Raw genomic sequence first — 26,557 nt, 5'->3', positions numbered from 1 at the left:
CCTGGTCCGAGCTCCCCTCTCTGTACCAGGAGGATAATGAGATTTGTTCACCTCAAAGCTCGTGCACATCGTAGATCTGTGCTCCAGTATTTTTAGCCCTAAGCTGTGCGTGGTCTCCGACTGTAAACAAACAGAGATACATAGAGCAGATCATTTACGCTTTCTAGGAGAGGCCTGAATGTAATATGACAGCAACGACTTCCTTCTTCTAATAGCATTTTGAGTTCATTACGGTGACTGTGCAGCGCGAGCTCATATCCTGGAGGGGTGCCGCTGGAAGGAGGAGCAGGGGGGAAAGCATCTGGTTTTATTCTGGCTTCTGTTTTGCCCAGCAAATATAATGGCACATGACCGCTGAGCCGACAGTAATCCGGTTACAAAAGTCTTCAGAGTTACTGCACCAACCAAATTAAACTCGATTACAGCCAATTATGCTGAAAAGCCAGACAACAGCTCTTAGCTTGGGGTGAAGTAACTTCTTGCGATCGCATGCGGGGAGGCCTCGCGGGGTGTCAGGAGGATAATTGCTCGTTTGCTCTACCACAGAGCACCATCTGCTCTGGAAGTAATGCCGAAGGATGTCAGAGGATACCAGGCTCGGGTAAACAGGCAGGGGAGACGGGTAAAGACTTCTCCCTGCTCTTTTTATTGTGATTTGTTTTACGGTTGCTTGCCGAGGGCCCGGCTGCGGTCAAGGCATCCCAGAAGGATGGACCAGGCATGAAGAACTTCTGTCTGAGCCCAGGTTTTGGAAGAATTTCAGTTGTGTTTTGTCCCAGCTCAGCTCCCTGCGAAATTATTTCAAATGGTCTGGTTTAGTGTGGGAAGCAGGACCGGGCTTTAGCTTGGATCCTGGCTCCCAAGCAGCAAAACCCGTGTCATTATCTTAAAATGCAAGGACTGGAAGCGTCCCCTGGCTGCATCCAGACACCAATTCAGCACCAAAGAGGAGCCCCAGCCCCTCTGGGCAGCCTGTTAAATCCCATCCCATTGTTTTCCCATCACTGCAGGACCATCAATTTCCAGGCTGTGTGTGCATCTCCAGCACTGCTGCCCCCCGAGTCGTCTCTTTCCCTTTTTTGAGTCTCTGCGAAGGCATCAGAGCTCTGGTGCCCCCGTCTTTGCCAGAACACCGCGGTGAAGATGCTTCAAACTGCCTCGTTAGCTGATCAGAGCATCCTGTGCTAATATTCCCCCTGCTCAGGGAAAGCAGCCAGAGCTGCTGGAGCTGCTGCCTATCGACAAAGGAAAGGACCGGCTTGGGGTTTGGCTTCACCCGCCGGCTGTTCTGGGGGGCTCGCCGTGCTCTTTTACGCAGGGTAAAAAGCTTGAAAAGGCTCCAATCCTTGAAAGAGAAGAAATTTTTTTTATTTTTTCCCTAACCTTGACAAATTTGGATGACATGAAAGGCGCCGCTGCCAGCCAGCCCTGCTGCAGGAGCTGTGTGCTGAAGATAAAGTCAGGTCGCGGCGTGGAGCTGCATCTCAAGAGCCCGAGCGTGCGCTCGGAATGGCAAAGCAGGCGTGCGGCACCCGGCAGCACGGCGCATTTTCAGAGCCTCTTTCCCCGCAGTCTCTTTCGGTTTATTTTAACCCCCGCGCAGGGCATTTCCTAGGGATCAGAGCCTGGCTGGGGTGAGTAGCCCAAAGCATTCCGCCAGCTGGGCCCCTAATCCCCAGGAAATGCCCCGTTGTCTCCATCCTGCCTCCCCAGCAAGCCGCTGCGAGGTTGGACGCGCTCTTCTTGCAGCTTTTCCTTGGGCCAGCAGATGGCACAGCTCGGTTAAAGAAACCGGGAGGCGGCAGGGGACGCGGTGGGCACTGCGGTTCGCCAAAAGTTGTTTTTTTTTTCACACGTGGATCTCAGTTTCAGCCGAGAACGAGGAAGCCCGGTGAAGGCTGTGAATAAAACCACCCCCCTGGAGGTTTCTGCAGGAGGAAGGGCAGCTCCTTTCCAGGCATCCCAGCACACCAAACGCGGGATTTGTCTCGGAACCCCATAGGAACGTGATTTCTTACACACCACTTCTCAATTCCTCCCTTTTTTTTGGTTTGCTCCGACTCCGGTTTGCTCCGGAGCAAATATAGCGTCGGGGGCAAGATTTGTATTCCTGGCCCAATGCTTTCAGTGGCACCGGTGCTGTAGCACGACATGCATCGGGTCACGAGGAATCTGGCCGCCTGATGCCAGGATTTACTTGCTGGCCCCGCTCTGAGCGCAGCCGTGGCGGGGTTTAGGCGTGCACGTTCAGGCAGAGCGCCTTTGTTGCGAGCGATTTCTCTGCACGGAGCTTCTGTCTCACGTCTGAGCTGGCAGCGTGCTTACAGGTGCAGAAATCACAACCCGTTTCCCATCCAAAAGCGCCGGGGAGCTGCGTGCGGCAGGCTTTTAGAGTAGGCATCAGCAGAGGAGTGAAAAAAAGAATTCATGGGGATGCTTCGTGTTTTGGCCACTGGTCAGATATGATCGGGTGATCATATTTGAGCTGGGCACCAGGACATGGGATGAGTAGAGAGAAAGGAGAGGACAGGGAGCAGGGTCATAACCCCAAGGCCGTGCAGAATAACTCATTCCAATTCACCCCGATGCTCATTACGGAGCATCGCTTTAAAGAGCCGTGGCCCCAGTGAAGCGTTTCGGCCCTGCGTGGGGAAAGTTGTTAACATAAAAATGCAGACGGGGTTCTCCGCGACTGGTTTTCAAATTGATACCACTTTGCATCTGTGTCAGTGCGAGCAAATTCCTAGCCCGTGAATCATTAACGGGCAGCGTGGAGTGGCTTTGCACCATACCTGCCTATTAATCGCGATTGTCCGCTCTCAATTAGGTCTCTGTAAACTCCCGGGGGGTCTCCAGCCTCCCTGGAGGAGTGCTGGGTTTTGGGAAGGTCTCTGAAGCTGGGATCAGAGCATGGGGTCACCCCGTTTACCCCGTGGATGGCTCCTGCACACGGAGTGAGGCACGGCCGGGGTGTGTGGGCACAGCTGGCACCTGCAGGAACAGTATCAAGGAAAAGGTCTGAAGCTTCCCTTTTTTTCTTTTAACCTGACAAAAATAGAAATGAAGCCTACAAAAATACATTCCTTACAAATTACATCCTCGTTCCTCAAGGGGTTATTCCCCTCCACTGTGTATTCACAAAGCTGATAAACAACGTATGGCCTAAGTGCTGTGTCCCCAGCTTGCACAAAGGTGCCATCCCTCCCTCCCAGAGGCACCACGAGCTGTAATTACTGCTCGTGACGCAAGATCCCCGCTCGAGCAGCCACATATATTGGTTTTTGTCCCAGGCTGGAGCTGTTATTGCAGCAGGGACGGCACAGACACGCCAGGAGAGACCGTCCCTGCCCACGGAGGTTGGAGCAGCAGGGAGGGAAATCGAGGCAGGGAGCGATGACTGAATGTGCCCCAGCAGGTTTGGGGCAGAGCCGTCGGAGAGAGGCAGGTCTGGGAAATCCATCCCCAGTTTGTATTTCCTTAAAACAAAACAAAACAAAACAAAACAAAAAAAAAAAAAAAAAAAAAAAAAAAAAAAAAAACACCACCAAACAGGTGCGGTGCGAAGGGACTCGGCACAGAACAACTTTTACCACTGCCATGCCCAGAGGTTTGTTGTTAAGGATGGAGCAAAAGGAGGGTTAGAGGGCTGTAAAGGGACGTTGTACCTTGGATGAAGTGGGTGCTGCTCCATTACTGACAATAAGAAAAAAATAAAAATAAAAAATGAGGCTTTTATCGCTTCCCCTCAGTTATTATTATTTTTTACCTCAGGGCGGGGGGGGGATTTTGCTACAACCCGTTGCCGTGGTTTATTGGTTTGGTTTGCCTTCATGTTTTGTTTTGCTTTTTTTATTGTTTATTTTCATGTTGGTTTGATGTTTTTTTGTTGTTTATGTTCTTGTTTTGGGGGTTGGGTTTTTGGTTTGGTTTCAGGGCTTTTTTTTGGTCGTTTTTTCCCCTTTATTACCCCTCTGACCCCCTCATCTCCCCCACGGGACCCTGAGCTCAGCCGGGCACCTTGTTGATTTCCATGTTGGTTTTATGTTATTTTGATGCTGTCGATGCTCATGTTGGTTTGGATTTTGCTTTTTTGGGTTTGATTTTGGCTTTGGGGGGGGAATTTCGGTCTTTTTTTTTCCCCTTTGCTACCCCTCTGACCCCTTCATCTCCCCCACGGGGCCCTAAGCTCAGCCAGGCACCTCTCTGAGGGGGGGGCTTTCTGCTTCAAAACCTGCAAAACCCTTGTGAAAACCTCCTCAGGGGGGCTTTCTGCTTCCAAACCTTCAAATTAGGAGGGTTTAGTGAAAAATCTGAGGTGCAAAATTGGGGGGGGGGGGGGGGGTGCGGGGCCCGGAAAGTTTCCACCCCGGGCTCTGTGATCTGTGAGGGCAGGGCCGGGCTGAGGCAACTCCTGTGGGGTCGGGGCAAACCCTGTGGGATCGGGCAAGCCTTGTGGGGTCGGGGAGCTGCCGAGGGGGATTTAGGGCACCCTTTTGCCTCAGGGAGGGGTGGTTTTGTGTCTTTAAAGCCGGCCGGGAGGCGGGGAGAGCCGGGCCGGGAGGCGGTTTCCTGCTTCCCCGCCCGCAGCCGCGGCTGGAAGCTGAGGGAGGGAGAGAGACAGAGAGAAGGGGGGGGGGGGAGGCGCTCGTTGTGTGTGTGCCCCCCCTTCCCCAGTCCCTCCCTCTTCATCTCCATCCCTCCTCCTCCTCCTCCTCGTCCTCCTCCTCCTCCTCGTCCTTCATCCTCCTCCTGCTCGGGGCCGGGGAGGCAGCGGCCGGCTGGGTGGCGATGAGCGGGGGCGAGGTGGTGTGCGCCGGCTGGCTCCGCAAGTCGCCGCCGGAGAAGAAGTTGAGGCGATACGTGAGTGGCTTTTGGGGTCGGGGGGGGGACCTTTTTGGGATGGGGGGAGACCCTTCAGGACAGCCCCTTTGGGATAGGGGAGGCTCTTTTGGGACAGCCCCCCCCTTCCCCTTTCCATGCCCGGGTGCACCTGCTGCTGGGGGGACTCGGCTCAGCCCCGCTGTGGGGGCATCCAGGGGTGTCAGCAACCCTTTTAAAACCCCTAAAGGTTTTTTTTTTGGGGTGCTTTCGGTCCTGGGGGGAAAGGTAAAGCGTCTGGGGATCCCTCCCCACACCCTATAATGTCTGCTTCCCCCTCCCCACCCGCCGATCCTATTAATGGGGCAACGTCCAAGCAGCCCCACCGTCACCCCTCGGGGTCCTGAGCGGGATCAAACGCCTGTGAGGAAGTTGTAAAAGAAAAAGGGTCCAAACGCCAGCCCCGGCGCCGTCCCCGCTGTCTGAGGAAAGCCTTTCCTCCTCCCCACGGGCTCGCCAGGAGCCTGGCCCCAAAATGCTGCCACCCCATGACTCGGCACATCGCGTCCCAATGGGGTCGTCCAGCTGGATGCTCCCCCTTCATTATGGATCTCCATCCTAATCATCCTTTCTGATGTTTTTTTTTGGGGATCGGTGGGCGTCCCTAAACCTGTTTCATGGACTGGGGTAGGGTCAGAGGGGTGGCTGTGGTTTGGGGTTACGATAACACAAAATGGGGGTGGCCCTATAGGCATGAGGGGTGCCGTCCCCTTCAGATGCCTCCAGCCCTACAGCTGCGTGCCCTGTCCCCTTGGAGGCAGGACAGGGTCGGGGTGAGGCTGCAGATCTGGGAGGGGCTCCGGCCCCAAAATATCCCGAGACAAAGGTGAAAGCGTCTGGTTTTTATAGGGGAAAACATCCAAACCCTGCCGTGGGCTCGCCGGGCGGCGGACGGGCTGAGCCGCGGAGGATGCTTTTAGCTTAATGGAGCAAAGCGCCTTCCTCCCGCAGAAATCAGCTTAATTGCTCTTCCTGAGTCACTGGCGGCCTTAAATCATCAAACATCATTAGCTCCCCGGCACCTGCCCCGTAAAAGGGTGCTCCCGTCGGGGCATCACCCACCTCGTGCTCCGGCATTCCTACGGGAGCCGAATCCACGCCGCCGGTGAGGGCTAATTAGCCACGGGCATAATTAGCCACGGGCATAAGGCTGCTTTTCATCCGGCTGCAGCCCCGAGAGCCTCGTGAGCCACCTGTGTTGTCAAAACATCCTTAATTCCCCTCCCTCCCTCCCTGGATGGATGGAGGAAACGTGGCCGCGATGCGCCCGGCCGGCCCACGCAGCACGCGCAGGGCAGGAAGCTCGGCAGATGGACCTCAGGGGGATCTCTGCTCCTCCTAGAGACAGGATGAAGGGGAATGGGCTAAAATTGCACCAGATGAGGTTTAGGTTGGATATTAGGAAGAAATTCTTCACCGAAAGGGTTGTGAGGCATCGGGATGGGCTGCCCAGGGAGGTGGTGGAGTCACCATCCCTGGAGGGCTTCAAAGGACATTGAGATGTTGAACTCAGTGACGTGGTTCAGTGGAGGACTGGTTGGTGTTAGGTCAGAGGTTAGACTGGGTGATCGTGGAGGTCTCTCCCAACCTCACCGATTCTGTGATCTGCCCCAAAACCACGTGGGCGCCTTTGGGTTTCCACCCTCAAAAGGCTGCCGCGGCGTTGTGCTGGTTTTTATAGGGCTTCACCAGGAAGGCTTCGCCTCTCGCCTCGTGCCTTTGGTTTATATTCCGCTCGGGGACCTCAAAGGAGGAATCTCGAGCTGCAGGATGCTGCTAATTGGGTTTGAAGTTCCTGCTCCGGCTGCGTTGACACGGGGAAGATGATGGATTTATTTTTATTTTATTTTTTTTTTTTTTTTTGACAAGCTGTGCGTGTCCGCGCATGGGCGTGGGGCTGAAACTGCCCTTGGAAGCGCTGTGCTTTTGCAAGCCCGGCTTTGTTTTGCTTTTACTTCTCAAGGAGATCTTTGGCAAGAGGGGAAGGTGCTGGCTTTTCTTCCTCACGTCCACACAGGGCAGCTCCCCCGCACCCACTGCAGGGCCTGCTCGGGCTGCCCGTGCTGTGTGTGATGCTGCAGGCTCGGGATTTTCTCTCCCCTTGGGTTCCCCCAAGCCAAGCACGAGCTCTTCCAGCCTCAGATCATTCCTGCCTCTTTTCTGCCTTGCTACAAACCCGGTCTTGGGACCTATGGTCTTGGGACCACAGTTGGTTAGGCTCGGATGAACCCCACAGATGTCAGCCTGGTGCTGGTAGGGAAAGCCAAGCAGATGTTTGAAGGTCAAAAGCAGTGGGGACACCAAAATGCCAACTTCTGCTCGGGATGCAGAAAAAATAATGAAAAATCAGGTCCCTAAACAACCCCCTTGGCTTCGGTTGTGGGACCCGTGAGGCAAGACCAGCGCGTGTTGTGCCGCCCTGTGCTCACCCACCACCTCCTGGTGCTCTCCTGCTGGTTGTGTCCGTCTGTCTGTCTGTCTGAGACCAATTTGGGGTCAGGGAGGGGCTCTCTGGTAGAAAAACAACGTAAAAAATAACTTCTGTGGTCGTGGAGGGGCTCGTGGCCTCCTGTCATCGCATCACTGCGCTTCCCCTGGGTGTTTGGGTACCCCCAAGTCGTCGGATTTTCTGTCTGGCTGAGATGTGCGGCTGCAATTGTGCCCAAACCAAACCCTTCTGGTCCTGCACTGGTTTTACAATCCTTTAGTGCTTCCCCTCAACTGGTTTAACTGGGAGGAAGGTTTGGCTGCGTGCGGCAGCGGCCGTCTTCCATCAGGCAGGAGCAGCTTGCTCCAGGTCAGAGGGTTTGAGAGGTTAAAGGGATCTGAGAGGTTAAAGGATCTGAGATCCTGCTGCCCTTTTCCTCGGGTAAAGCCCTGCAGAAAGGCTTCTTCTGGCCCCTGAAGGATCCTCGATGTCCCTCCTTTAGGGCATCCTCGCTGGGTGAGGACGTGGGATGGGGGCCGAAATGGGACCAGCGATGCGGGGACACCCCGGGCTGCCCGAACGCTTGGCCAACGAGTGCTGGGCTGGAGCTGCAGCGAGGGAGAGGAGCACTGAGAAAAGCTGCGAGGGGAGAGGTTTTGAAGCCCTCTGACCCAGCACCGAGCAGAAGTTTCGACAGCCCTGAGCTGGGCGGCGTGGTGCCTTGTTCCAGCTGTCAAACCACCCCGTCTTCAGCCCTGTGATTCAAAAGGAGCAGCGGGCGTACTTTTAGCCCCGTCCCTGTGATTCAGAGGAGGGCAGAGCCTCGCTGTGCCGCAGGAGGGCTTTTGCAGGTCAGAGGGTTGCCTTTTTTTTTTTTTTTTTTTTTTTTTTTTATTCCCAGCTCCCGCGGCACCACCTCGCTGCATCCTGAGCGCTTGCAGCTACTCGCAGGGCAGATTGGGGCACAGGGCAACCAGCACAAAGCAGCGCTGGAGATTCAGGTCTGAGGGTTTTGGGGGGAAATTCTGCACTCTGAGGGTCCTGGATTCCCACAACACCCGTTTTTGGAGATTTTTCAAGTGCTGGATGGAGAAAAAGCCAGTGGGGGGGGTTACCCGGCGGAGGCAAGGCGCTCCGGTGGCGTGCAGGGAGTGGAAGCGCTGCATTTGCCTCCTGGCACCGAATCCCCAGCTGTCTGTCGTGACTACGTCACGACTTTCCGAGCCGCCCGATGCTCCTGGCGAAGTCTGAAGACCGATGGTGGCAGCAAACAGGACGGGAGCGCAGAAACAAACAGCACTTGAGGAGAGCGCAGCAGGAAGCTGGCTTCGTTTCGTCTTGGAACAGAGCAGAAGCGATACTGAAACCTATTGGAACCCTTTTTTTTTTTTTTTTTTTTTGTGTGTGTGTGTTTCCTTTTTCTTTTGGAGAGTGTCAGATGCGAGAGGTGATGTAATAGTGTTTACCAGACCGGAGCACATCATTTATGGCAGTGACTCAAAGGCAGAGCGCTCATTATTTCTCTGGATGACAGCAGCAGCTGAGGAAACCGGGGCTTGGGCTCGCTGCGCGTGGCGTTGGGCGTTCAGCGAGGCCGCATCTGCCCCGAGGGGTCCGCTTGGGGTGGGGAAACTGAGGCAGGGAGCGAGGCAGTGGTTTGGCTGCACTCGTGTTTGGGGTCATCCCGCAGCTGGGAACTGGGCTTTAGGGCATCTTCCTGAGATCCTGCTGCCCTGTCGCAGTGCCTCTGCGGCTTTTGTGCGTCTCTGTGTGGAGAAGAGGGAGAAGTGAGGATGAGAGACTTGGATTTACTGCAGGGTGAGCATCCAGGGAGGCTCCCAAAGCTGCCGAGCATCCCCTAAAAAAAATCTCCTGGAGCATCCTGCACCTCTGCTATGAGTCCCCGAACAGCACCGTGCTGCGGCCCTTCTCTTATTCCCAATTAGCAAGCAAAAATGGAAAAGGTGTGGGTGGCAGGGAGGGGCCCGAGAGCTGGAGGAGCAGCCAGGGCATGAGCACGCCTCGAGGCAGCCACGCCGGCACCCGAAGGTCAAGGAGGAATTCCACTTCGAACGTCCGAGGAGGAATTCCCCAAGGTCAGCCTGGTTTGTGCGGCCGTGCCTCTGTCACCCATCACGGCCGGCCAGGCAGCGACTGAAACGTTGCAAGAAAAAAAAAAAAAGGCTCTGGCCTCTCCTTCTCCTGGCCTCCGAGGGTTCAAATCCTGCGTGCTCAGCCTCTGTTTTTCCCCTGAACCACTCACACAAATCCCTTCTGCTCGGCCTTTTGGTTTTCCTTTATTTCCTCTGCTTCCCGGCACCTTTTTGGGGCACCTGAAATATTTCCACCGTGCCTCCCGGGTGACTCTGGGATGCCCTCCTGACAGCATCCCGGCACTCGGTGTGCGGCTCATTCCACTTCAACCCAGTCTTTTCCAGAGGCGTTTGCTTTGGAAGGCGATTCAGACATCTCCTTGGTGGCTTTCCAGCTCCCGCGTCCATATGGCGAGCTGGAAATAACAGCGGAGGAGAAGATTTGTGCTCTCCGAAACCCGCAGATCCGGGCTGCTGAACTCCAGCTGCTGCCCCACACCTGCCTCTCCCTTGCCAAGCCTGGCCCAGCACCCCTATTTAGGGCGCCTCACACCCAAATCCCCCTTCCGTACGGCCCGTGGGCTTGCGAGCCATCCAGCACGGGTAGGGGCAGACCTAACAAACACCCAATTCCAGCGTAATTATGGCAAAAAATAGCCACCCCGCTGCGTGCCATCCACCCCGCACACAGCTCCTTTGATTCCGGGTCTTGTGCAGCTCTCTGTGTCGCTCCCAAAAAAAAACCCCTCCAGATAGGAAGCTCCCGGGAAATAAAATTAAAAAATAAAAAATAAAAAATAAAAAGGCTTTTGCTTTGATAGAAGAAGAATCGAGGGCTTGAGGCTCGCCTTCTGCCTTTCCTGCCCCCATCGAGGCAGAGCGGAGTTTCCACGGGGCGAGGGGGGAAATAGAAGGGCTCATTGTTTTGGGGTCAGGGCGCGGGGCTGGGGTGGCAGGAGCCCATCCCTACCTCCAGCACGGCCATAGAGCAGCGGCAGACAGGGAGCGGCTGTGATTGCTGCTGGCAAAAAAAAAAAAAAAAGCCGTGGGGGAGAAATAAAATAAAGAAAATTAAGAAAAAAAAGAAGTAGAAGGGATGCGGGGAGCACGGGGAGCGCCTGGCTTGGGGTTTTCTGGCTGCAGCAAGGAGGTGGAGGTGCTGTCAAGTGAGGCGGGGTGGTCCTGGGAGGAGGTTGGAGGTTATGGGGTGAGGTTTGAGCCTGGAAAAGGGGAGCTGAGGTTTGAGGCCGTGCACAGAGCGAGGCTGGCCGGCGCGGGGAGCGTCCCTGCCAGCAATCGGGCCGTGATCCCATAGAAATGTGCGTGGGTGGACCCCTGACACCGGAGCCTTCGGAGAAGGGCAACGAGAGCGACGAGGAGCCTGGGAAAGCTGCACGGGACCGGGGTTCCCAAACGCCGAGGGACGGCCACCTTGCTGAATTCACACCTCGTAAAGGGGGTGAGATGTGAGCGATGAGAGTATCTGCCACAGCAGGGGCTGATTTTGGGAAGAAAACACCGAAAAGGAGCGAATTTGGCGTGCTGAGCTTTCAACCAGACGAAGCTGGGCTTCTCCTGGTGGTGGGTTTATCTCCACCAGCGTTTTGGAGAGATCCCATCTCGCATGGATCCAGCAGAGCTGCTCCCAGCTCCTGAATTATCCCTCCCTTCATCAAAACCAAACCCAGAATTTCAGATTTCAGCATCGCACGTCCCAGCTCAGGCAAGGATTGGGGTTGGGTTGGGCACCCAACGGGTTTCTGAAGGAGGATTCACCTCTGTGCTGCCAGATTGCCCTTTGCTGTCCCTGGAAATGGGAAATAAAATCATAGGAATGGAAGCGTTTGGGCATTAATTGGGTCTTTAAGGCTCTGCAACAAGTCCCTCATGGAGCTGGGAGCCAGCCACCAGCATCCTTTGATCCCATCTCCTCCTTGGGTTTCCTACTCAAGGTGTTTTGTAGGTTTTTCTTGCCTGGAAGTCACTGGGACAAGGCAAGGAGGGAACTCATCCTGCTCAACAACTCAGCCCCGCTGCCAGACGAGCGGAAAGTCCATCAGACGTGGGAGAGGAGGGGGAAAACCGAGCCCGTAGGCTCCTCAGGGTCTTGCCAGCAGGTTTGTGAGCACGAATCTGAAATTTCCTCCCATTTCGGGGCATTTACTCCCATTTCGGTGCACCCCTCTGTGCCGGGAGGTGATCTCAAGTGGGTAGCAAGACGAAATCTCACCCTGCTTTGGGCTGAAACGCGGTGCCACAGCCACCCGTGCGATTTGGTAGGGCGAGCCGGGAATTTACGGCGCTGTTTTGGCCATCAGAGCATCAGCGAGAGGCTGTTAAGGTAATTTAGGGGAGGTCTGTGGTTGTAAATACATTTCCATCGTGACTAAGGCTTCTAATAGAGATTAAATTCAGCCAAAGGGGGTTTTAGGATGATTTTCTTCCTTGCATACTCCCCGGTGTTTCTGTTTTGACGTATTAATCTTAAGGAACGAGCTGCAGGACAGCTATTAAATGTTTTTGGTTTTTTTAAGTTATAAAAGAGGAGTTGTAAAAGGGGGAAAAAAATGGCTGGTGCAATTAACGTCGGGAAAAGCAATTCGTCAGCAGCGTGGCTCCGCGATGTCCGACTGCCACGCTGATACTACAGGTGTGCCGAGCTATCATGGCACATTTTTTGTCATATCCATGTGGGTTCTTTTAATATATTTTTGGGGTGAAGTGGACAGTAGTTTTCTCCATCCACCTTGGCCTCGTGCGGTGTGAGTTGTGCCGAATCAAGAGCTGCTTTCTGAAATTTGAAGGCAAGTGTATATCCAAGGGCCAAAGTGCCCACGTCTCAGGACCTCACCCACAAGTTTCCAACCCTGTCCCTCAGCCCTAAAAACACCTCCCTGCCGGCACCGAGAAGCCGTCGGGGTGAGAAGGGATCTGGCCCTCTGTGGGAACGCCTCGGCCCGTCTCCGTCGGAGTAACGAGGACGAGAAGTTTGAAGGCTCGGCTTGGCCGGCTCTCCAAAATAAGCTCTCCCTGGAGATCGCTCCTACTTCCTGCCAGGCATCTCTTGGAGCCCCAGAGCACGCAGGAATGCAAAGGAGTAGAGGAAATCAGTTGGATTTGTCAAATTTCAGAAGGAAAAAAAAAAAAAAAAAGCGTTGGGGCTGAGCTTTGGGAAGCATTCCCTCGCCACCCCTCCCACGTCGCAGGGCACCTGAGCCAAGCCCTCACTTCAGCTCCATCTTCATACCCTCAGATGTTGCATTAAAAAAATAAATTTTGGTTATCTCGTGAGGTTGGGAGGCGTCAGACAGGGCCGAGGAAAAGCTGGTCCCATCTGGTGGCTCCTCCAAGCTCGTCATCAGGAGTTTTACCTCCCCACCTCTTCCCGTTTCCCTTCGGTCTTCCATTCTCCTTTCGATCCTTAACATTTAAGGCTCGTCAGCAGGAATCTGCTTTTCCCAGCGTGGATCTTGTTGCGTTTGCTTGCTGAGGAACCTCTTCTACGAGTCCTTGGCCATCCATCCCCGTGCTGCAGAGTCTCCCAGCAACCCAGCCTGAATCCCGGCCTCGAAGCACAGCTGTGCAGCGAGGAGCAAGCCCTGTTCCAAGCAGGAATCCACAAAAAAAAAAAAAAAAAAAAACAAGTCCAAGATATAAAAAGCTGCGTTATTAACCTGACTCGACACGCGGCCAGCCTGGGCTCAGCAAGCTGGAAAAATTACATTCCCAAACGGGCTGATTCGGGATTGAAGCATGAAGCTTTGCCCTCCGTCCCTGAGCTTTCGGGCTTCCACGGGGGTTATAGGGACGGTGTAGACGGCTGGTGTTTCACCCAGCAGCTCCCCAGCCACGCCAGCCCTGTCTCTAAACCTCATGTCGGGAGCAGAAGCTCAGAAACCCGCTCCCAACCTTTCCCGGCTTGTTTTTCCCATCTGTTTTTCACGGCGTGTTCTCGCCGCTTGGACCTTTCCGCGCCCGATCTTGTGATCCCTGATGCGGTGTGACATTTCCAGTTTATTAGGAATGCTTTTGTTTATTTGCTGGGTGGGTTTTTTTATTATTTTTTTTTCTTTTTTTCTTTCTTTCTGTCCCTTTTTTGTTTTAGTCCCGTTTTCCCCTAGGTTGTGCGGGGGCTTTCTGGCGCGGCTGCCAACGCAAACGGCCCCTCGGTGCCAGGAGGTGCCACCCACACCCGTCCCCAGCCCCACAGCAGCACATCCTCTGGGTGGCTCGGGGGCTTTTTCTCAAACAAAGAAGGTTGATTATTATTTTTCCCGTGCATTTCTACCCTTTTGCAATAAAAGGCCATGTCCTAGGGTGCCGAAGCAAGGGAGCTTTTGAGTTCTCTCTTTTTTTTTTTTTCAACTCGCTTGAGGAACCCATCAGGAGCGGATGGGTTCTCCCCTCTTCTCACTCCTCGAAGAAATAAATCAAGCAATACCCTTTGGAGATGTAGGATTCAGCTCCTGGCTGACGTAAATCCCACTAGAAGCCTTCAAAGTTTCTTTTCTTTAGTTGAGGATCCCTCCATTAAGCAGAGGGGCTGCTGTACAGCAGAGGGGCCAGTTCGGGCTGCCAAAACTACCCCGAAAAAAAAAAAAGCTCAGCAAGTCCTGGTAAGCTCAGAACTGCCGTGTCTGCCTCCTGATTATTTAACCATTGGCCTCCCCAGGAAGGCAGAGCTCCTTCCTGACACCCCGCGGCTTCCCTCGCCTCCAGCCGAGCAGCAGGGCTGGTTTATGCATCATCTGTCCCGGAGAGCAGCCTTCACCTCGCTCCGTTTTTGCATCGAAATCACCACGTTCCCCTCCAGCGCCAGGAGAATGTCATCAGCAGACGAGTATCAATGTCAGAGCAATCTTATTTAATTTTTTTTTCAAGAGAAAAATGACCCCAGAAGGCAGAATTTCTTCCCAATTTCTTCCCGAAGCCTCCCCCCTGCCAGGCTCCAGCCGCTGCCCCTCGTCCTGGCCCCCCAGCCCTGACCAAGAGTCCCTCCCCAGCTTTCCTGCAGCCACCTTTAGGAGCTGGGAAGTCTTTACAAGGTCTCTGCAGGAAAACTGGGAGAAGTGGAGACCGTGCCTCCTCCTGGAGGTTGCACCCGTGCAAAACATTGAGAAAAACGTCGAGAAAACGTTGCCTGGGAGAAATCGCTGCCTTCATCCCACGTGGGGAAGGGGAGGTGGTGAAGAAACCAGATGGGCATCACCTGCCGGCGTGCCCCGGCGGGGCTGGCTGTGATTTTGTCCTAAAAAATTAAAAATAAAAATGCAATTGTTGGCAAACTCTTGCTTTTAACGACTCCAGCCCTGCCCTGGAAACCACCCTCGGCCCTTTATCAACCCCGCAACACGCCGCCCGGCTCTCCGCTCCCTCCCAGTTGTGCCACCGGTATTAAAAACAGTCCGGACCCGTTTGGGAGAGGATTAGAAGACTCGAGGTGTGGTTTCAGAGCTACTTATCGGGGTTCGGCACCGCTGCAGGCAGCAGGACCAGAGCTGGAGCTTTGCAAGGTGGAAGCAGAGAGCAGAGGAAGCCCAAACCCTCTCCGCGTTATATTTTTACCCCACTGAGCCTCCTTTCAGCCCCGTCGAGGGACAATAGGCACTTGTTCCTCATCCGTGTCCCCCAGACAGTGCCGGGCAGGGCCCCCCCGGCGCAGCCCCCGCCGTGCTGTGCTGGGGGAGGTTTTTTTTGGGTTTTTCCAGCGCTCCGCAGAAACATTTGGCTCGAGGAGAGGTTGTGGAGGAGGCTGAGCTCGAGTGAGCACAAAAACATGTGGCCTCGCAGCGCCTTGCTCGCTGTGCGGTGCTGCGGGGTGGGTTTTGTTGATGGTGCTTGGGGTTTTTTGTCTTTTTTTTGATTGCTTTCGGTGTGTTGTTTTTTTTGTGCTTTTGTTTTTCTTTAGTGGTATTTTTTTAAGCGTGTCGGAGAGCTTGGGAAGCGCGTGAGGAGGGTGGCGGTGATGCCTTTCAGATGGACGCGGGGCTGTGTAAACACGAGGAAGGCAAATCTCCTCGGCCTGATGCAAGTTCATCACGTTGAGCCTGGCTTTTCCTGCTGTTTCTTTGGATAAATCAGAATTAGGATGGCAGAGTTCAAGGATGACTTTAAAAGCCAAATCTAAACCCCCTCCGTGAAGCTACTCAGGGTGCCCGCCCACCCTCTCCCTCCGATCCCCAGGAGGATAAGCGTAAGGAAACGGGGTGCAGCATCCCCCCACGTCCCCTCTCCTTGCCCCATAACATGATCCCCAGGGGAAAAAGTGACAAAATAGAAGAAAATCTGGCTCCTGGGCTTTAAAACCATAGGGCAAAGCACTGCCATCCGCCCTCTGTCACCACCTGATTCTCGCACACAGCCTCTTCTCTCCCTTACCCTCCCTAAATGAAACCTTTTGCTTCATCCAGATAGAAGATGCCGAGCAAACAAATCGCAGGGCAAAGCCTCCTGTTCCTTTCCCCAACCTTTCCCAGCCCCACAGTTTTGTGCATCGTTCCCTCTGCTTTTTCCCAATGCCTTTTTGCAGGGAGCAGGGCACGCAGCCCCACGGAGGCTCAGCCAAGATTTTCTCGAAGGAAAAACAACAGTGTGCGTACCGAGGCAGCTGGTGAGAAGGAATTCTGTTAAGAAAAGAGAGAATTTTAGCAATTCAGGTGAGAAAAGCAGAATATCACGGGTGCAGGAGGTTCTGTTCCAGCTTTATCCATCACCCTATAACACAGAGACCCTTCCCTGCCCACACCACCTTGGGAAGTTAAACGCTCTCTGCCTGCTGGGCTCCAACCTCTGTCTGCAGCCAGCACGATGAATCTGAGCGAAGTAAGCCCAAGCTGCTGCGTGTGTTATTCCTCGATATCCGAGCCGTGTTGGCCAAAAAATCCCTGACCTGGATAAAGGAAACGTGGGTTTCCAGGCTGGTTTACACCACCGAGCTTGAAACGTGTGCCAGCGCCGGCTGAATTCTCCTTGGGCTCTTTCTCTGGACACTTATGTTGTTTTCTGTCCTGGAGCTGATGGCAGGGCAGTAAATGATGATTTAATAGCGAACTGAATCATCCGGGCTGATCTCGTTAGGGGCTGCAAGTCAAATTACGACCTGGGAGGCTCTGTGGCACACGGGAGGCTGCTGCGATGCCCGTGGGTGGGCAAGGAGAGCTCACTGGCCCCGTGCCTTTGCCCTTCGGGTTGGTCAGCTGCTGTTTTATCCATCAGGGAATAATTTTGCTTCAGCGTGCACTTCTCCTGCCATCTGAGTCCCGCAGGATGGGAGAGGATGCTTGCAACGATATCACGTTTCATCCCAAACTCCACTGGGTCCTAAACACAGCCGTGACAAAGTATGGGACCGACACGTGAAAGGATGGGGTTGGGGTCCTCACCTTGCTCTTGACAGGCTCTGCACCCATCCAAAGTGCCCAGTTGGTCCCTGCAGCTTTGTTTGTCCCCTCCTGGACGTGCTTCTTCGTGGCTCCACGTTGATCTGCTGGGCTCAGGGAAGCACAGGCAAGAAAGCAAAGTATTTTGAAAAATTATCATCTGTCTTTCCAGCATGATTTGCTGTTTTATTTTTTCAGCTCCTGAAAATCCTTCTCAGAAGTCATCGTGGGGTGTCAAATGTTGTCCTAGCTGGGGTGGGCTTGTTGATTTCCTTATCTGTTTGCTTGTTTTAAGTATTTTGGGGGAAACCAAGTGAGCAAAGGTTCTGGTTGTCCGTCAGCATGAACATCCAGAAGGACACGACATTGTCCAGTCCAACCTTAGCTGCTCTTGGGTTGCAATCTAGCTGTCATCTTGGCTTAGTGGTGGGTTTAGATTGGTATTTCAGGTGGATGTGGGAAGCTCAGCAGAAGATGGGCATCTGGTTCCCTTAAGCTTATGATGAAAGCGATGCAGGAACAATGATTTATCTAGGGCAGCTTCCTCTGCTTGTGCTTTTCCAGCATTTTACACCTTCTTACATGCTTGGAGTGACCAAAACTGGATTTTATTAAGTACTATACTGCACCTGTGATACAGGGCAGTGCCGATGAGGTCCTTATCAACTGCTCATCCCTTTGGATCAGCCTTGCCTCCTGCCCCAACCCTCCACAGACTGCTGGTACACTGCAGAGAAATGATGAGCAGCATAACGGGGGATTTCCTTCTCTCTTACAGAGCCTGGAAGCTGAGCATGTTTCATGTCAAGTGTTAATAGTGTAAAGTCTTCAGTAGGGCTGTCAGAGAGCTGCTGGACTGTCTCAGCAGAGGAGAAGGGGACTTCCATTTCTTGTGTTCCTACCTTGCAGCTTCCAAAGCTTTCCTGCAGGGCTCGGTCAAACGAGTCCTCTCCCCAAGTGCACACACAGTGGAAATGTGACGATTCGGCTTCTTCCTGCAGCTTTTGTCAGTTCATCAGGTCCGAAATGTTGACTCATTGGTCTCTTTTCACATGATTCCCTCGAAATAGCTTCCCCTGGGCAGACAGGACTGGGCGGCCTCGTCGGCACAACTCTTTGCCCTCGTGCATCCTGGAGGACGGTCCCTAGAAGTTTTTAACTCTCCCTAAAAGCTACGAGTCTTTTTCTGTGGTGTTTTCTCCTAAAGGAGGACAACTCTGGTGAGTGGTTTTAAGGTATCGTGAGCGGTCTGGTGTACCACTTGGCATCTGGGTCTCTCTTTGGAGGTCCTGGATTCACTTATTCTAAAATACCTGACTTGAAGACTGGAGAAGCTCTGACACTCTACACAACCTTAAACACGACCTCTTGTGACACTGCCCAAACCTGGCTGATTTATACTTTTTTGGTCTCTTTTTTTGGCGCAAATCCGGTAGTTTCTTACACGAGCCTCACGCGGTTATCTAGAGGAACGGGGAGCAGAGGTGGCCTCTGCTCTTTTATTCGGGGACGACCCCACAGCCCATTGCTCACCGCTGATGTAAGGCAGCTCCTTTCCCAGCGCCCCGGCCCCTGGCTGAACGCTTCCAGGCCGCCCTGGGTGCCAGCTAGAATCACTGTCTAAGAATGAAAGTGATTTAGTTCCTAAGCAACCTCTCTCCTGGCCTCTTGCTAAAGAGTGACTTAGCATTTTCCAAGGGATAAAAAAAAAAAGGAATGGATAGCAATGTGTCGAGGCAGGTTCTTCTGATGTGCTTAACCCTCAGGATGCCGGTTTAATGAGCAACCACCAAGCAACTGGGTCAGTGCCAAGAGGATTGGGGTGATGTGCTGGGCTGCTAGAGCCAAGTTCAGCCCATCTGGAGGAGCTCAAGCAAGGCTTAAAATCTGTAGCTGGCAGGAGCATTCCTGGGATAGTGTTCATGAGAGGGCCCTCATTTTCCTTGTTTCTTCCCACTGGTTTCGTTGTCCTCCCCTTCTCAAGACATTTTACTGTCTGCTATCAGCTTATTTCATCTGCCCCTCCCCATACAAAAACTCTGTAAAGTCAACAAATGTCATTTTGTAGGGCGTTCCTGCTGTGCTGACTATAGGTTTTGTTTCAAATCCATCAGCACCAAGCCTAAAAAATGAATTAGCAGCCCCCATCCCTGCCCTAACCATCTCTGTCCGTCCGAGATACTCCTACCACCTCTGGTAGAGCCATATCTGAGAGAATTAAGATCTTCCCTGTAGTTATCCTTTCTGAAGCCCCATAAGGCAAGGCTTCAGGTTAATCATAGTATGAATGTTTTATTATTGGTCTTAATTTCCCCCATCAGGTGTTTTGGGGCATGGCTGGCAGCTCCCGGAGCCTCCTCTGCTCCAGGCCCAGCAGCCCCAGCTCTCGCAGCCTCTCCTCACGGCAGAGGTGCTCCAGGCCCTTCGGCACCTTCATGGCTGGACTCACTGCATTGTTTGTGTCTGTTTTTTACTGGAGAGTCCAGAATTGGAGCCAGAACCTAGATGTGTCCCACCAGTGCTGCACAGAGGGAAAGGATCTCCCTCTTGGCCTACTGGCAACGCTCTGCCTGAGGCGGCCCAGAAGGCTGGTGGCCATCTTTGCCACGAGGCCACGTTGCTGGTCCATGGTTGACTTGGTGTCCACCAGAAGCCCACCAGTCTGTCTGTAAGGACATTACAGGAGACATTTTGAAAGAAAACATTAGAAAACAGTACTAAACTCATGATAAACAGCACCCACTGCTCTCCCCGAGCCAGGCATCTCCCCCTAGAGGGCTTTCAGGTTGGTGAAGAGTGATTTAGCAGTCTTACTACACAGGCACGGTGCTAAGAGGGGATTGTAGAAGGTCGAGGTCACATTGCGATAGCCATGACAAGCAGTTTTTCCAGTTGGGTGAATACAAACAGCATTTTGGAGCGCATCAGCCATGATATTCATGTTCTGGTAACATCAAGCAGCATGGGAGTTGTCCCTGGGCAAGCACAGGGCTTCTCTGTGGAGCTCAGCAACCTTTCTTTGTTATTTCCCTCTCCTTGCATCGCTTTTGCTAGGAGAAATAAAAACAGCTCGTGAAGCAATGGCCAAGAAGGGCTTCACATAAGGAGCACTTTTGCTGAGTAAAGCAACACTTCTTATCCCAGCTGATTGAGCCCAAACCTGGCACAGGTATGTGGCTACGTTAAACAAGAGCCTTGCCAGCTCCCAAGGGTCAGGGTTGAGCTGCTTTGAACCCAGAAGGAGCTAATGGCAGATTTGGGAGTGAGCTGATGGTCGCTGATGACCCCCTGTAGCTGCCTCGAGTTTCTATATATACTAGGAAGGAAACACTATTAATTTTTATTCTCCTTCATTTAAGAAAAAAAATAAAATAAAATGGCCTGGCAGAAAGTCAACATGCAAGGAACGGGCAGGCACACTGCATCGTTTGTTGGAATGGCCGACAGATTAAATTAAGGTTTTAAAAAAAAATTCGACGAGGGAGGGAGAGAGAACAAGCGTTTTCTATGGGCAGAGTTCATTCGCGTGTCACTCATTTCTCTTGCTCTTCAGGGAGTGATATTAGACAATTAGCTAATTGGTTTGGGGAGGTGACCTGTCAGTGACTCAAGGAGGAAATGTCTCCTGTGCAGTTTGACATAAAGAATATATTTTCAGCCCGTTGTGACAGCTGCAAGCAGCCCCCATTGAAATGAAGCATGTAATGGCTATAATAACTGCAAGCTTGGAATCCATCGTAGCCAGGGAAAAGCAATGAAAAACCCGGTAACACGCACTAAATTGCAGCCGGAGCTAGTATGTTATGTTGTCAGGTTTGAAATATTTCTGAATTATCTCATCATTAGCACTGCATAAGCATCCCAAGCCTTTCTTGAGGTTGAAATCTGTCCCCGGTTACCTTTCTGAGCCCTGCAGTTCAGCTCTTCTGCCTTCAGACCCAGGTACCTGCAAGCACTCGTGATGGAGCTGATGATTCTGTGTGAATTTGGGAGGACTTAAAATCCAGGATTTTAGCCCAAACCTTTGGAAAGAGGTTGTTTGATTTGCTCTCTAAAAGGATGTGAATTCTGCCCATTTTTCTGTAAGTTCCCAGGACCCGGCCTGAGGTATTTGAAATGTCCTCATCACCTGCCCCCTTAACTTTGTGTGTTTTGGCAAAAACTGGAGGGAAGCTATGAAAAGGGAAGAATTTAGCCAAGAATTTGTCCCTATACCCTCAAACCCGTGCCTGTGCACGCTCTTGAACACTGATACCACTGATGTAGCAAAACCCAAAATACCGAAGCGAGTGTGTTGCAAATAGCAGTCATGCGATAATTAGACAAAGAAAAGCAGGAAGTCTCCTTCAGCTGAAGTGATGTAATTTTCCACAAACAGAACTTCATTCACGTGAATGTTTCAAAAAAAAAAAAAAAAGTAGGGCAACAACAGCTTTCGGCTACTGACCATCGAAAGGAGGAGTGGGTCCCAAACTGGTGCTAGGAGAGAGCTGGGTTTCTGTATGGAGACTATTGGGCCTTTGGCAATATCAGGTGCCTGCTAATTATTATTATTAAAGAGTTTTGAAAATGTTGGCTAGTTAAAGCATGTCTCCATCCTTTCCCACAGCCCTACTGCTCAATTTTATTTCCATTTGGCACGCTGTGTGTTCACTCAGGACTAGCACAGTGTTTGTGCACAAGGATGGGCCTTGCAGGTTTTTGGTGGCTCTGAGATGCCACACAGACAGTGATGAGAAGCTGGGGGTGCCTTTGTGGGACTGATGCAGTGGAAATGAGATATGGAAGCCCAGCGTGGCTGGTGGTGTCGGGCAGCTGCGGGTCCCTGTGGTGCCAGCCCTGCTCCAGCAGGGCCACCCCGAGCAGGGGGCCCAGCCCCACGTCCAGGCGGCTGCTGGAGATCCCCAAGGAGGAGCCCCCAGCCCCTCTCTGGGCAGCCTGTGCCAGGGCTCCGGCACCCGCCCAGCCCAGCAGTGCTTCCTGAGGGGCAGAGGGCACCTCCTGGGCTCCAGGCTGGGCCCGGGGCCTCTGGGCCTGGCCCTGGGCACCCCAAAGGATCACCTCCCTCGGCCTGCTGGCCCTGCTTTGCCCCATGCAGCCCAGGAGACCATTAGCTTGTGATTCTGTAAAACTAGAGATACAGCACATCATGTTTTGGAGGCTTCTGGCCGCCTAGCATGGAGGAAAACATCCTTCATGTCCTCACCCTCTGCATATCCCCACAGGAAAACACAGCGCTGGGTCCCCCGCGTGGATGGGCAGGGCTGGGTGGGAGAGCCAGGAGCCCAAAACCTGCTTGCGTTGATGTGTTTGGGCAAAGTGTTTATGCAGTAAAGGAGAAAGGGTGATGTTTTTCATCCTGGTGGTGTGTTTGTGTCGGTGTCAGACGGTTTCACTGCTGCACAGACAGGAGACGGCTGCTATTTTAATCGCTGCTGCAGAAGAGTTTCTCATAAAGGTCGTAAAATTAAAATAAAACCCGACAGGCTGACCTGTCATTAGTGGTAAAACCAACTGTGCACCACTACAAACACATCCCACAGCAGGCTAACAGGGCATAGGAATGAGATTTAAAAAAAAAAAAAAAAGAAAGAAAAAAGAAAGAAAAAAAGGATATTTTCCTAGCCTATTTATTTTTATTTGTGTTTCAGCTGACTTCTAAAATACCTACCTACTTTACATCTTTTTGACGTGTCAAAACCATTTATGATGCTGAAGCATTGGCAAGGTCATGTTTCCCCATCCTAACCCCAGCCCCAGGGATTACAAACCCTGGTGCAGAATGAGTGGCAGAGCCACTGAGCCTGCATCTCATATATAGGAAAATGGGGGCAGATAAATAATTACAGCTATGTATGGTCTAGAACAGGGCAACAAAAGACCTTATTTTAAGCACCCAAAAGGAGTTACTGCTCATTCACCCCTTTAACACTTTGTGCAAGCGCTGTTGGAGGCTGTGGGTTGATGACCAAAAGGGTGAAGCTGTGGTTTCTCTAATAAGCCCATGAAACATTTGGGTAAAGAAACTGTTTTTCAGGTAAAATTGAGCCGTGTTTGTTCAGGGGCTTGAGAGGTGCAGGCTCAGGGTGCAGAGCAGCCAGCCCAGCTCCTGAAGTTACCGAATCCCTAAATTGTTGCCACACAGGGAAATCTCCTTCCTGAGCACTGAATTTCTTTGGGGTTTTTCTCTTTTCCAAATAGCCTTCTCCAGAGCACTTCAGGAAATCTTCAGTGTGTTGCAAAAGAACAGGGACCAAAGCTTTTGCCAAAGAGCTCTTGCAAACTCTTTGGGCACTCAAGGGACGTTTCTAGGACTGGCTTGAAAAAGTGTGAGTTTCCTCTAAATTTTATCTGAGACCCCAAAACCTAGAAGAGAGGCTCATCATGAACCCCACAGAGCTGTGCATCAAGATCTACACTTTCTGTTAGATGAAGAGCTGAGATCTCAACTGTTTGGACAGACCTAGCTGGGGATTTTTTGATAAATCTTTTGGGGACAAAAAAAAAAAAATCCACTTTTTCAAAGCCAAAGTATTTTGCAGAGAAGCTTTGCTTTTGGCAAAGATTTGGAAAGCCTTTTTCTATCCTAGAGGGAAATGCAGGTGGGAAGGAGGAATAATAAAGTGGGCACTGGGTGCCCATCTCCATGGATTTTGGGGATCTCGAGAAGCTCAGCCAGATGTGGAGATCTACCTGCAGGGATTCCCCCATACCTTTATTGATCACTGTGACTACTTTGGGAGCTCCTGCCTAATTTTGGCACGTGTCAAATGTTATTTTTAATGTTCATCTCTGTCTGTTTTCCTCGGGCTGGCTCTTTTCAGCTCTGGGGCGCTAGCGTTGATTCAGGCCATTTGCTGGGAGATGTTTGCCGAAACCTCCGCAGAGGTGCAGCCGCGTCGGGAGGTTTCTATACATACCTCGCTCTGGGCTCATTGCAAACATCCTGCCGGGAAGAGGAAACATTTCCTCTGCCCCAGGATAACCTGCTTTCCTATAGAAAGAGAGTTTATGTTTCCGGACGGAGCATATGGGACATGGAAGAGGCTGCACCCCGAGGGCCGCGTCCACCGTTGGCCAAAGTCAACGCCGCGTCTTCCTTCATTGGGTGGCACTTGGGGTCGGACCTGCTCGAGGAGGTGCTCCAGGTGCTGGAGGAGCATCACTCGGGGCATTTTATTCCTTCCTTGCAGTAAATATTAACGTAATAGAGGTGTGCAAGGAGAGGGGCTGGAGGCAGAGTGAAAACTGCTGAGAGACATGCCCTAAAAGCAAAACAAAACAACTATGGGGAGAATGGGAAGAGAGAAGCGAGATGGAGAGGAAGAATCCAGGAAATGAGGTGTTGTTTTGGTTGTCTGCTGCCTTCTCTTTTAACATAATGTCCAAGAAAAGATTTCCTGCTGCATGAAAGGGATAACAGAGGAGGGAAGCTTTTCCTAAAAATAACCAGGGGCTGCCTTGGCCTCTAGGGCCAGCTCCTCTGCGGGGAGCGTCGGGTTTGATGGATCAGACAGCTCCCGAGGGCACGGCCACTCCAGCCCTCTCCCTCCCGTTCGATGGCGATGCATTGATCCCAAACAGAATCGACCCTTCCTCTCCCCTCCCTCCCCAAAGCTTTTTATCCCCCTCGTGTCAGTCATCTGTCAGCAGAGAGGATGGGGAGGGAAGAGGCTGGGAGAAATCCTCAGCCGCTCACACGAGCCGGGCGAGGAAATAATGAAGGCAAGATGAGTTGTCTCGCAGACTCTGAAGGTGTTGAATATTAAAGTGTAATTCCACGGATCTCCGGTGCAAGTCCTAACCACACCTGACTGCTTAGCTTCCGAGATCAGACAAATTGTGCAGTGCCAGCACGGCACGGCCATGGGTGTTGCTGCCGTGAAGGTGAGCTAGCAACAGTCCGACACCCCAGGGATTGCAACCGGTAGGTGAAATAGTGTGATAATGGGGTTTTTGGGGGTGTTAATGCCATAGTGTTGGCAAGGGAGCGTATGTGACAGCCCCAAAGGCTACCTGCTTATCTTATCCTGTTACTATAAATTGATGAAGAGGGGGACAAGGTGAGATTTGGGTGCAGAAGGCAAGAGGTGAGCTCCTTTCGCTATCCTCACTCAAAAGGGCAGTGTCTGTAAGCACCTTCTTTATGTCCCTGGAGAGCTGGCAGGAAAACAAAAGGTAAAATAACACCAGGCAAAGGGCTGAGGATGAGTCCCAGCTGCAGCTGGCATTTCTTTAAAAAAAAAATAAAAATTAAAAAATCATCATTAGGTTTCCAAAACACTCAACAAAGGAGAAAAACAAGGAGAGAAGAAACGAGCGTGTCAGTCCTTCTTTCCGAGATCTCATGGCCCTGGCACCTAAAGGGTCACTGCATGCTAAATAAGCTGCTGGCAGCTTTTTTTTTTTCGGGGCACAGCTCCATCCCTGCACACCCTGGGTTGGGTTTCCAAAATGCCGCTTTTCATTGCCATCGCCTGGTTCAGCCGGCTTCAGGATTGCTCTGGGTCAATGCAGCAGCCAAAGAAGTTCCCAGAGGGAGCCGTGCTTTTATAGAGGAGGAGATTATCAATTTTTTTAATGATATTAAAGTCTGGAGAAATAGCTTTGGAAGCACTGCTATCTGATCTGCCTCCCTGCACTGTCTGTAGCTGCACTCAGCGGGTGGTTACGACCCATATGCCAAAGATGCTCTCTGCCGCCTAGATTAGGTGGATGCTTTTCCCCAAAACAGGCAATTTCGCTCTTTTGGGGATTCCTCCACCTTTCCCTGGGGTGTATAGGACCAGCCACTCTTTGGGGTCAAGGTAGACCTGGCAGACTTTTGACCATAGCCCAGGCTAGCAGGTCCCAGGTGGGCCTTCAGCATCTCCAAGCCAAGATCTCCTAGATATGAGCAGGTTTTCAGGTCTTCCTCCTGAAAACCAGGGAGCATCGCTGCTGTCGAGCCGTGGCTTCCTTGTAGAAGCACTTATTGCCGAGACAAGCGACAGGGAAATGGTCACTGGAGGAGTTTTTGGGGTGCTGCAGGTTTTGATGGCCACGGTGGTCCTTGCAACCTGCCTTTGAGGGAGCTGTAAACCAGGAGAGCTTGAAGCCAGTGGAGATTGTCTGGATTTTAGGTTGAGCATCTGAGATGAGAATCTGGCCCTAGACTTTTATTTCTGTTGCAGCAATGACTTGGGCTGTGCAGGAGCAGGTTTGGCTGTTGAAATCACACCTTATAAAAGTTGTATCTTCTCCTTGGTGCTCCCTGCCTCTGTCCCACAAGGACATCGCTCTCCTGTCCCCTTCCCTTCTCTCATTCCAGGATTCCTTAAAAGCAGCTACATTTTCCTGGCTTCACTTTAAACTTCTGTAGTGAAAGGTTGGACGTGGTGCTTGGGGACATGGTTTAGTGGGTGACGTTGGTGGTAGGGGGATGGTTGGAGCAGATGATCTTGGAGGGCTTTTCCAACCTTAATGATTCTAGCTTTCTAAATGAGACCTGTTTTGAAAAATACAACAATAAAACAAAAAATATTTCCTTGAGTTTTTCCCAAACTGCATAAAGCATTCGGACATGTGAGAGACAAAGACACACATGGAGTAGGTTATTGAACCCAACCTGAGCTACAGCCCCGGTAGGGGAGTCTTATTCTGAAAATATCCATCAATTCTTGCTCATGCATGCCATGATCAGCTTTTGGTCCAACCTTGGTCCAAAAATTTGCAGGGAAAAGACAGTTTATTCACCCTGTGAGGCTGTAAGTGGGAAATAAAATCCTAAACCAGGTGTG

General features: G+C 52.1%; 1 protein-coding gene across 3 annotated transcripts in view; it reads left to right on the top strand.

Annotated features, from left to right (window-relative positions):
* Window positions 1–4,632: 4,632 nt before the first annotated feature.
* Window positions 4,633–26,557, top strand: part of GAB2 (GRB2 associated binding protein 2) — a 75,601-nt gene continuing 53,676 nt past the window's right edge. Inside the window, exon 1 of one of the 3 annotated variants that reach the window (XR_014690748.1) lies at window positions 4,633–4,860. Coding sequence is in view for 2 of the 3 variants with exons in the window: in XM_084512588.1 (XP_084368714.1) it covers window positions 4,789–4,860 (72 nt within the window). In the remaining variant the exon portion in view is untranslated. The remainder of the gene's footprint in view (window positions 4,861–26,557) is intronic. The other 2 variants (XM_084512588.1, XM_084512587.1) reach the window with 2 other exon arrangements.

The sequence above is a fragment of the Aythya ferina genome (assembly GCF_964211825.1).
Source record: "Aythya ferina genome assembly, chromosome: 1".
Classification (NCBI taxonomy): Eukaryota; Metazoa; Chordata; class Aves; order Anseriformes; family Anatidae; genus Aythya; species Aythya ferina.
Note: the sequence above shows the minus strand (reverse complement) of the source record. Positions and strands in the feature narration are given on the sequence as shown.